Consider the following 12129-nt stretch of genomic DNA (forward strand, 5'->3'; position numbering starts at 1 on the left):
GAATTCAAAGATGGGAATCACAGCAGCGTATCTATACACAGATGAGAATGCCCCAGTAGAGAATGAATAATTGGATTGCGCTACAGAGCAGGTGGCTTGCTGGAACACTATTCTGTATGGGACAGGGAAAGGGATTTAAATAAGAGACAAGGAGCTGTCTCTCCTGAGAGCACAGCAGGCTCACTTCCAATAGAAGGACCAAGGGCTGAGTCTATGAGTGCTTCCATTAGCTTCATTGTTTTTCAAGGTAAAGAATGCATGCACAGAAGTGATTATAAAGTTAACTAGTTAGAAGAGGAGGCATGGAATTGAGAGCCTGGAGAAGCTGTGTTTGTTAGAAATTACAAGGTCTAGGATGTTACTTGGTTATGAGTAAATGGGATTGGTGGAATGAAGGGAGGAGATGCTACATCAAATACTAATAAAATCTCTAAGAATAGTGATAAGAGTAGAGCTGAAGAAAGAGACAGTGCACAAGAGCAGATTCAGGGATGGGTAGATGACAACAGCAGTGACAACACCACCCAATAGTGGATGATATGCTCAGATGACCTGAGATTCAAGGCTGGGGCTTTAGCAGAGGTGGGGAAGGTCACAGTGAGACAAAAGGAGTCAACTGTCCCACGTGGAGACCAAGTGAAGGAAAGAAATAGCAGTTAAAGAACAGGATTTATGATGGGTATGTGTCCTGGCTCAAGCCTCTCTCTCCTGTCTTATCTGAGGTCGTTGTATGGTTTTCCCTGTACTTTAAGGACAGAATTTCTTTGTTCCTTGCATATGCTAGTCTTTCTCCCCCAAGTCCTGGCAAGTGCTTTCCTCTTTTTTTTTTTTCTGGAACATACTGTTCAAGCAGCCCCACTTCACTTACTCTCACTACTCATCTGACTAATTTCATATGCCACTTTCTCTGGAGTCAGAGGGAATCCCTGTTGCACCTGGGACTTTATCATTACCCTACTTACTTCTACTCTTATTATAATTTCTTGCCTGTCTTTTCCACTAGACCTTGAATTTCTTGAATCAAGGATAAGATTCGATTTATTTCTCTAGCCCTAGCAGGTGGCAGGTGCCAGGCATTGTAGGGGGTTCAGTAAACATTCCTTGAATAAATGAATGAATGATTAAAGAACAGCATCTGAAATACATTCTCTGGTGCATGAGTCTCTGGATCTTAATAGGAGAAAATATCTTTTCCTCCTTTCCCTGCTGCCTAGCAATGTTCTCAATTAGAGGATTTTCCTGTCCTTTTGAGAAGGAATTTGGAAATGTAACTTTGCAAAAATTATTTGCTTCTTTTTTGGTATGTATAAGATCAATAACTACTAGAAAAACCCTAGCCTCTAAATAACTTTAAAATTAAAAATAATTCAACAGATTAAAAACTTCTGGCCAGTGTTTACAAATTGCTATCTTCTTTCATTTTTAAGTCCACTGTAAGCATCTGAACAATGCCCAGAAACCAGCAGAGTGGAAATGACTGGGCTTTGCAATGGGGTTCTCTCCCTGCCGCAATGATGGGTGTTCAGACATTGTTTTGCTGACCCCAGCCAATGCCTCAGTGGCTTAGATTCCTAGGAATGTGTCATTCTGTGCAAAATAAGTCGAGGACTTTTACTTCCATTGACCTTAGTGGATGTTAAATTCACTGATTAAAATGCCATGAGTGCTAATTATCTTCAGCCTCCAAGCCTGGTTCTGGGAAAACAGATACTAAGACAAAGGGGCTTGATCTTGGGAAAGCTCCAGTCCATGTGGGGAGTGAGGTACTTAACAGGTGCATATGATGCGTGTCACAGGGACCCAGTGGATGCCAGTGTGTATTTTGGCTTCAGAGTGCTAGTGGTTGAATGCAGCTCTTCCACTTAGAAAGCTTTTGACAATATATACTATCTCTCTCTTGGGTTTTCCAAATATAATGTGGTACTAATGATGAGAAGACCCTCATTTGGAGGTTATGTGGATTATAATAACTTATACACACAAAGCACTTAGAATAGTACCTAGTGTATGATACATGTCTAATAAATGTTTAATATGATTATCCAGGCTTGGAGCTAACATTTAAAAAATGAAACAAAGTGACTGGGATTTCCTCTGTGGGAAAGCGTTTTGAAATGAATGAATGATATTCTTCAGAATTGTAGATTCTACAGTATTGTGATGTGATAGAAAGTTCTACTTTAAGTTGGACCTCTCCAAGACCAATAACTCACCATCTCCTGTGAGCTTCCCATAGCACGTTGCTTATACTTCACCTGTAACATTTATCTCATTGTGTCCCAATTGGACATATACACATGATTTCTCTAGACAACTCTGATTTCCTACAGAAGGACCTGTGCTTTGTTGCTCTTTGATACCCCTACCCTTATATCCAATATGCAACCAGCACCTATGATGTTATAGACCATTTATGCAATCTTGCAAGAAGTTATAAAACACACACGAACGAAACAGGCTCATCCTCACTCCCTCCACCCTATCATTATCACCTACCACTCTTGGTTTCAGGAATTTTAAAACACACACGCACACACACACACACACACACACACACACACACACACGATGGGGAGCAAAATTGTCCATAAAATGTGTTTGTATATTGAAGTTCAAAGTGCATCAGAAAAACAGGCCTCCACTAAAAACAGAAGTAAAAATACAGAGTGAACCAGATTGGTCAGTTTAATGCTAACGAGTTGCATAAGATATAATAGAGAGCAGGCCCCAGCTTCTCTGCATAAATTTGATTGTAGAAGCATGGTTGGTTCCTTTTGCTTATATCTTGTTTGACACCTGTGTAGTGGAGGTTCTGTGAAGGACTGCACAGGTGGGGACAAAGTGGCAGGGGGCCAAAAGTATTCCTGAAGTTCAATGCCAGGTGTATGAAGAGGAGGTAGGCTTCCAGCTTAGTTAGGGTGCACAATGAGGCAGCAGCATGGGGCCAACCAAGAGGATACCGTGGACATCCCGAGTAGTGCCAATGGAAGAAATGAAGAAGGAGGGGTTTGAGGTTGAACATAGAAAGGTAACCAGAACATGCACGTTTGAGAACATCTGACATCTTACTGACTTTTTTCTTGTCTATTTGTCTTCTCTGCTGACTGATCTCTGGTTCATGTGCTAAGTTTGGCTTAATAGATGGACCTCCTCTACTAGGTTGGAATCTCGCAGCTGAGAATGTGTTGGGAGATTGCAGGGCTAGACAGTTACCTGGTGAAATAAAAACGTTTGTCTTCCTCTTTTCAATAGGGTGTTGTCCACACTGGGAACACCTGAAAAAACAGGAGCATAAATTACTACTATAAATTTAGGTTGAGATTTAACCAGCAGAAAATGCACTATAAAATTTGAATGAAACATTAAGTGCACAGAGTGAACACTAAACCCTAAGAAGTGGGCTTGAACTCTTTCTAGGTCAGGATGGGAAGTATTTACATGAAATACTTACTTAGTCATCAGGCAGACAATGGGATTCACCCAATTCTTTGTTTGGGATTCTGGAATGTTCCAGGCCCCAACTATTCTTGAAGCTTAACTGTCTGGAACCTGTCAAATCCTCCTCTGACTGTCTAGCCTTCTCTCTGGTTGCAGAATGGCACCATGACTTTAGCTGCTGACTATCAGGAAGGTAGAAACATGCCTGCAGCTCAGGGGAGAGACTCCACTTTGGTCTGAGCGGTCAAGGGAAGGTTTCAGGAAGGCATTGTTTAAACTGGGTCTCTAACAATGAGTAAGATGATAAGTAGGTGATGAGGGCAGTAAGTATTCCCGTAGAGTTAACAGGTGCACAGTGGTGAGGGAAGTTATTTATGAGAAAAAAGAGTGGATCCCTGGAAGTGGGGTAAAGTTTCACATGGGGAAGGCTTTGCACTGGGTGTCTGAGATCTGGAACTCCCAAGACCAAAAGATCCCTGCAACAGAACAGGAGACTTGTTCTTACATTAATAGCAAATGATAATATTTCTTTGCACATGGCATTTCATTGGAACATCTGCATTAATCAGGAAGGTTGGGTGATCCAGATTTAGTGGACAGTGGGCTAGGGAGTGAAGGGCTTCTCTGATGAACAGTAGAGCTGGGCCTGCCTTGCATCTTCTGACCACACTGGTGCATCAGCCATTCCACTATACTCCATACCCTGTAGAGGGATGCAGGGCCCTCCCTGACACGAGGTATGACTGAAATGAGAGACATGCTTCTCCAGAGAGGAGACAATGCAAGTATTTCCAAGCACAGTTCTGAGCAGATATTGCTGGTGTGTATCACAGTTAGTCCCTTGGTGTGATTCCATCTGAACCTGAAGAAAGTCCATGCTGCTGTGGTGAGACTCACATATGTGTGTAGCATCCATGCCTCCATGATATATTTGTGGTTTATAATGATTTCAGTCACTGTTAGTCATTATTTCTGGAGTGAAATTAGAAGCAACGGTTTAAGGTGTTCAGGGAGAAGAGTGATGCTTTCTTCTAATTTCAGAACTCTTCAGGATGTGGACTTAACTCAGCATCAGCACAAACAGACTCGAGCGCTGTCTGGAGGCCTGAAGAGGAAGCTCTCCATTGGCATTGCTTTCCTGGGCATGTCGAGGACCGTGGTTCTGGACGAGCCCACCAGTGGGGTGGACCCTTGCTCCCGGCATAGCCTGTGGGACATTCTGCTCAAGTACCGAGAAGGTAGGCACTGGGCCTTATTCTGCCTTCTCTTCCCACAGTGTTGTATTGCAGGAAATGCATTGCTATTGTACGGAAGAACCTAGTTGTGTCCCAATGAGGCTACATTTATCCTTTTCAGAAAAACATAGTTTTTAAATCACTTACAGGGATATAGTCATTAGATAACATCTCTATAGTGCTTAGAATTGCTTACTTTGTGTTTGACCTTTTAACTCAATAACAGCAATGACATTTATGTACATTATATATTGTCATATATGATTTCAAGGAAAATTGTCTTCTTCTGGGAGCTTAGTTTCTTAGAAGAGGCATCCCAGATCATAGGACAAACATCCCCTGTCTCAGATGAAGAAATGAAGGCAGGCTCAGAGAGATGGCAGTTGATTTACTTGTAGCTATAGAGAAAGTTTCCTGGCAGGTGGCCATTGAGCCTCTGGTCCATATTTCTCGCATCTATCATTGTTTCTTTCCAATTTAGGACATTTGATGGGAAGTTACTAATTTCGAACTTCTGATTCTTTCTACAATCCTGACAGCTAGGAAGCATTGCCCTATGTATTTTCGATGAGAATTCTCCCTTTTGGAGAGAAACATTGCAACAGTGAAACACATCTTGGTGCTGGTAAACAAGTGTAGAAGCATCAGTGGCAGGATTAATACAGATTCTTATAAAATGTTCCTTTGCTTTTTCTTTCACCTTTTGAGTATAAAATTTTCTTCTGACTTGACCTAAGGTCTCCATTTCCCTGGAGTTGAACTAGGATTTGCAAATGAAGAAATAAAGGAAAAATAACAAGAAAGAGCTCTTCTTTTTCTTAGCATATAGAGGGCTGAGCCCAGGTGTCTTGGACCATCAAATTCTATCTTTGGAGTAGAAAAGACACTCCAGTCTGTCACTTAAAGCTTAACCATAGGCTGGAGTCAGAAAAGAGAAAAATAACTAAAGGGCATACAGAAGAACAGTCTGTTTCTTTCTGTCCCACAATTTTGGTGGAATTATGGAAAGAGAAGACAGAGATAGAAGTGGGAAAACTGAGCAAGCAGATGTGACTTTTTGTTCCACTCTGGGCTTTGGCCTGGCCTGGGCAATTGCACTAGAGAAGTGCAGGCCACATCTGCGGTGCTGGCTCCTCAATGATGGCGCAGCCACATCGGAGTTCACGAGGCTGAGCAGAACTCCAGGACCCAGTGAGGCACTGAGGGCTGGTATTCCCTACCTTTTCACGCCCATGAACTTTGACACTGAAAGACAGGGCTTGCTAGGGATGCTGCTATGGAAGTAGGGGACCCCTTGGAGCTAGCTGGCTGGAGGCCAGGGCAGAGATTCAGCCATCTGCAGTCAGCAGGACCTGCTGTGAGGCCTAGACAGCCCGGAAGCACTCTGCTCTGGTCTGAACCCTTTGGAGTCCAAGCTACAAATGCCAAGGTGGGGAGGGGGACAGTGCCATGTGGTCTTGGTTGGCACCCAGACACCAGAGGACGCTGACCACATTGTACCCAAAGATTCGAACCCTTTCCCATTGCCACGAGATCACCAAGACTCCTGACTCCATTTACCTGAGTGCTCCTTGGGGAAAGATACAGAAAGGGCAGAAATGGGAAACTGACCACCACTTCAAAAGACTGATTAAATTTTTAGATGAAACGATTTAAACTGGATCAAACAATTTACGCGCTACCCTGGCTGGGAACTGATGCAGCAAATCAATGGGAGATAGACAAATAGATTACATTGTTTCTGCACCTGTGAATTGTGGTGCAAATTAAATACCACAAGCCCACTACTCTTGTTTAGTTTAAAAATTAGAGCTGGAGTCTCAAAGCTTTAGCTGACAGAACATTTTTCTAATGAGCACAAAGGTTATTTTAGACAGAAAAATAGATGCAATGAAAGTCTCAGAAACAGACAGTTTTCTACAGTTTCTGTTGTTACAAACCAAATATTTTCTCACTGTCCTTCACTAGTTAGCAATGTTTTTTTTTGTCTTTGGAGGACTTTTTTGAAATCGTCCCTGCACTGATTGAAGTGCAAAATCAATAGCATGTAAGCGATTAGATAGGCGGTATTGGAAGAAAAATGTGTTTTCAAGAATCAAAATGTATAGCCATTTCTGAAGCAGCCCAAACCTCTAGGTAATCATACAGCTCTGTGAGACAGATCTAAGGGCTATGCAGAAACAAACACTTCCTGCTGAGAAGAAAGAGCTCTTCTGTCAGAATACCAGTGCACTGGGGGCTCAGTCTACCTAGAATGTTGTGTGTGTTTCTTGCTTAGTTATGTACAGTGAGGGCTCTTGATCAGCCCTGGTACCAGTATTTCTGTGTCTCCCATGGAAAAATAAATAAGGAAGCAAAAAATACCAGTGAAAACTGGCACATCTCAACTAAATTTCTGTTCTGGGGTATGTACTTGCTCTACAAATCCCATGTGACCCTGCAGAAATGATCAAATGCTTCTGAGCTTCAGTGGTCTCATTTGCAAATAGAGACAATGGTACCATCTCATAGGATGTGAGAGTGCACAGTTGTATGTGAAAGTGCACAGCTCTGTATCTGCCATGTGGGCGCTCAATCAATGACAGGTTATCGTTATTATTATTAAAATAGACAAGGGGTGAATGTGGGAAGCGCAGCTTTTGGAGGAACATATCATCTGAATCAGAGAGAGAAACAGTCAAGTAGTGTCTTGGGGAAAACAGTAATATTGCTCTTTGAGGCAGGGCGTGGTGGCTAATGCCTTTAATTCCAGCACTTTGGGAGGCTTACATATAATACCTATTAATAATATAATGTACGTACCATTTAAATAGTTGTTATACTGGGAGGCCGAGGCGGTGGATCACCTGAGGTCAGGAGTTTGAGACCATCCTGGCCAATATGATGAAACCCCACCTCTACTAAAAATACACAAATTAGCTGGGCATGGTGACGCACACCTGTAGTCCCAGCTACTTGGGAGGCTGAGGCAGGAGAATTACTTGAACCCAGGAGGCAAAGGTTGCAGTGAGTCAAGATCGTGCCACTGCACTCCAGCCTGGGCGACAGAGCAAGGCTCCATCTCGAAAAAAAAAGAAGTCTGTATCTATATATAGCTCTCTAAGGCTTTGGATATGTCTTGGATTTCCTTCACAGCCGCTACAAAGTCATCAAGGGTCAAATCCCTGCAAACCTAATTGAAATTCTTTGAAATTCAAAGAACATTTTTGTAATGTTTATTTGTTTTCCCTGCTTCATTAAAGTATAATTGACAAATGAAAATTGTGTATTTGTGGTGTACAGAGTGATGTTTTGATACACCGTTGACTCCTTATATCCATGGGTTCTGCATCTATGGGTTCAAACAACCTCAGATAAAAAATATTCAGGGAAAGGCCTACCACAGTGGCTCATGCCTGTAATACCAGCACTTTGGGCGGCCGAGGGAGGTGGATCACCTGAGGTCAGGAGTTTAAGACCAACCTGACCAACATGGCAAAACCCTGTCTCTACTAAGAATACAAAAAAGTTAACCAGGTATGGTGGTGCATGCCTGTAGTCCCAGCTACTCAGGAGGCTGAGTCATGAGAATCACTTGAACCCAGGAGGTGGAGGTTGCAGTGAGCTGAGACTGTGCCACTGTACTCCAGCCTGGGTGACAGAGTGAGAGTCTGTCTCAAAAAAAAGAAAAAAAAATTCAGGGAAAGAAAACCAATAAGAAATAATAATACAGCCAAAAAATAAATAAATAAATAAATAAATAAATAAATAAATAAATAAATAGAAAAAGAAAAAGAAAAACAAATAAAAATAATAGAGTATAACTGTTTTTTTTTTTTGTTTGTTTGTTTTTTTGTTTTTTTTTTTGAGATAGAGTCTTGCTCTGTCTCCCAGGCTGGAGTGCAATGGCGCAATCTTGGGTCACTGCAACCTCTGCCTCCCGGGTTCAAGCAATTCTCCTGCCTCAGTCTCCCAAGTAGCTGGGATTACAGGCCCGTACCACAACCGGCTAATTTTTATATTTGTTAGTAGAGATGGGGTTTCCCCATGTTGGCCAGGCTAGTCTCTGACTCCTGACCTCGGGTGATCCACCGCCTCGGCCTCCCAATATAACAACTATTTAAATGGTATGTACATTATATTACTACTAGGTACTATCTGTAATCTAGAGATGATTTAAAGTATATGGGAGGATGTACTTAGGTTATGTGCAAATACTACCCCATTTTACTTAGGGATTTTGGTATCTTCAGGGGTCTTAGAACCAATGCCCCACAGATACCAAGGGAAAAATGTACCTATACATTGTGGAATGATTAAATCAAGCTAATTTACATGTGCATCACCTCACATACTTACCTTTTGTTGTTGAGAGCACTTAAGATCTAATCTCAGCAATTTTCTGATATATAATGCATTCTTACTAACTGTAGTCACCATGCTGTACAATAGATCTCTAGAATTTGTTCATCTTGTGTTGCTGAAACTTTATATCCTTTAACTAACATCTCCCTCCTTCTCCTCCCTCCCCGCTCCCGCCCCACAAGCTCCTGGCAACAACCATTCTACTCTTTGCTTCTCTTTTGGGAATTTAGATTCTAGTTGACTTTTATTTTTAGACTTCATTGTATGGGAACTTATCATCTGAACTACGTGATAACTCTAATCAGAGTATCTAAACTGCCTTTAATCCTAGATCAGGGATTAAGCAAATTTTCTTAGCCTCAAAGGTCTAACATGCAAGGAGCTTGGCCTTGGACTTGGGGACAGGGACATATATGTGGCAAGAACTGGTCATTGTGGACCTTCAAGCTCTGTTGCTCTTGGGTCTACATTCCATAGTTTCTTTGTAAATGCATCTTTTTTTTTTTTTTTAATGTATTGAAATTCTTAGTCTTTTAAGCTGTCTCCTCTATTATTGTTGTTTTTTCTACTTGTATTTTGTTTTTAATTGACACATGATAATTGCATATGTTTATTTATTGTTTTTATTTTTTCACTTTTAAATTCAGGGGTACATGTGCAGGTTTGTTTTATAGGTAAACTTGTTTCACAGGAGTTTGTTGTACAGATTATTTCATCACTCTGGTATTAAGCCTAGCACCCATGCATTATTTTTCCTGATCCTCTCCTTCCCCTCTCCCTCCACCATCTGGTAGACCTCAGTGTGTGTTGTTCCCTCTATGTCTCCATGTGTTCTCATCACTTAACTCCCACTTATAAGTGAGAACAAGCGGTATTTGGTTTTCTGTTCCTGCATTAGTTTGCTAAGCATGATGGCCTCGAGCTCCATCTACGTTCCAATCATGGGTTACGGTGTGATGTTTTGACACATGAACACGTTGTGTAATGATCAAATCAGGGTAATTAGCATATTCACCACCTCAAACATTTACTTGAGTAGAATTAAAGCGATGTTTAGCCTTCTCTCTTTGAACATTTACCTTAGGAGCAAGAATCAATCAATGTGTTTCTTTCTATTTATTAAAATGGAACAGGTTGAATAGGGCTCAGTGGAAGCCAATGGGGAGTGTCGAAGCTAAAAGCAGCAACATCTTTTTACATGACTGAATCAACTTCATCAAAATATCTTCTAGTTTCTATGGCCTCTGCTCTGCTAAAGCTAAATCTGAGGCTTTTTCTTTCCAAGCAAAAGTCGTAAAACTTGACAAGATGCTAGAATGCTTAGAGAAAACATTTGAACTTAGTATTTGTTTCTGCCAAAGGAGGCCATGCCCACTGGGCTCCGTGATGTCTTTCCTGCCAGGAACACCCAAGTCTCCCTCCACCCTGGCTCCCTGTGCCCGTCACCCACAACGTACTCTCCTTTCTGTGAGTCATGGTTGCTGTTAGCTTTTCCAGGGAGGCATTGCATGTTCCGATGCTGCTACTTGGAGGAATGAATACATGTGGTCACATCATCCCTGATTCCAAAGGGTATCAATGTATACCATGGCCATTTCAGACTTCTTTTTTATGATTGAATTCCACCTTAACCCAGTGCTACGATTTTCTTATTCAATTGCACTTCCATAAAATATAGCCTTCTCCCTACATACATCTCCCTGGTCATCCAAAGAAGAATGAGAGCCAGGCACAGTGGCTCACACTTGTAATCCCAACACTTTGAGTGGCCGAGGTATTGAACTACTGGAGGTTAGGAGTTCAAGACCAGCCTGGCCAACCTGATGAAATCCTGTGTCTACTAAAAGTACCATTTAAAAAAAAAAAAAAAAAATTAGCCAGTTGTGGTGGCACTCGCCTGTAGTCCCAGCTACTCCAGAGGCTGAGGTGGGAGAATTGCTTAAACCTGGGAGGTGGAGGTTACAGTGAGCCAAGATGGTGCCATTGCACTCCAGCCTGGGTAAGAAAGTGAGACTCCCTTTCAAAAAAAAAATAATAATAATAAATGAGGAAGATAGGACTTTAGTCTCTCTCTGAGGAGAGAGACATCCACCCAGCTTTTTTATTTTATTTTTTAATTTATTCTCTCTGTTCATGCAGTGATCTGCCTCTAAGTCAGACAGAACAGGGGACTGTGTACAACCACTCTGTGTTTTGCTCCACAGTTTTATCCTCTGTGCCTGGCAGAGCACCCACTTTCATTCATGGAGGTGGGGATGGGAGATCCGTGGGAACTACTGTAGAGGAAAGAATTTCAGGGCCTCGAATTGGCAAAGTGGGTTTGACTAAGTCCTTCCTGCAGGACACACTTCAATTTTTTTCAGTTTGAAAATTGGTGAGGATCTTTAAATTGTGCCCTGGATCTACCATCCTGAGGAAAGGAGGGAAGGTCCTCCTGGGGCCTTTGTCCTCCTGGTCCCGATGCACCCTGTTCTTGGACCCAGGTCGCACGATCATCTTCACAACCCACCACCTGGATGAAGCCGAAGCACTGAGTGACCGTGTGGCTGTCCTCCAGCACGGGAGGCTCAGGTGCTGCGGTCCTCCCTTCTGCCTGAAGGAGGAGTATGGCCAGGGGCTCAGCCTGACGCTCATGAGACAGGTAAGGAGTGCAACCATTCCATCTCACTGAAGTCCCATTCCTGTCTGTGGCATGAGAAACAAGTGACGACATTTACATAGTAGTAATGTCTCAGTGGAGGCCTTCTGTGCACGATGGCCCACATGCCAAAATGAGTGCCCCCAGGCCTGCGCAGGGAGCAAGCCTCTGGGAACCCAAGTATGCATTTTGACTGCCAATAGAAAATACATGAGGAGTCAGAATTACCTGATGGATAACAGGAGCTGCTGTGAGTGTCAGGGCCAGGAAGTACATGACCTAGGTATTCTAGACATATTTTTCTTCTTTTCTTTTCTTTTCTTTTCTTTTCTTTTCTTTTCTTTTCTTTTTTCTTTTCTTTTCTTTTCTTTTCCCTTCCTTCCTTCCTTCCTTCCTTCCTTCCTTCCTTCCTTCCTTCCTTCCTTCCTTCCTTCCTTCCTTCCTTCCTTCCTTTCTTTCCCTCCCTCCCTCCCT

The 12129-nt window shown here is 42.3% G+C and overlaps 1 protein-coding gene across 1 annotated transcript in view; it reads left to right on the forward strand.

The window, feature by feature from the left end:
- Window positions 1-12129, forward strand: part of ABCA13 (ATP binding cassette subfamily A member 13) — a 514497-nt gene that overhangs the window by 251798 nt on the left and 250570 nt on the right. The window contains 2 exon segments of the mRNA XM_023226480.1: window positions 4480-4676; window positions 11501-11658. Coding sequence (XP_023082248.1) covers window positions 4480-4676; window positions 11501-11658 — 355 coding nt within the window.

The sequence above is a fragment of the Piliocolobus tephrosceles genome, chromosome 8 (assembly GCF_002776525.5).
Source record: "Piliocolobus tephrosceles isolate RC106 chromosome 8, ASM277652v3, whole genome shotgun sequence".
NCBI lineage: Eukaryota > Metazoa > Chordata > Mammalia > Primates > Cercopithecidae > Piliocolobus > Piliocolobus tephrosceles.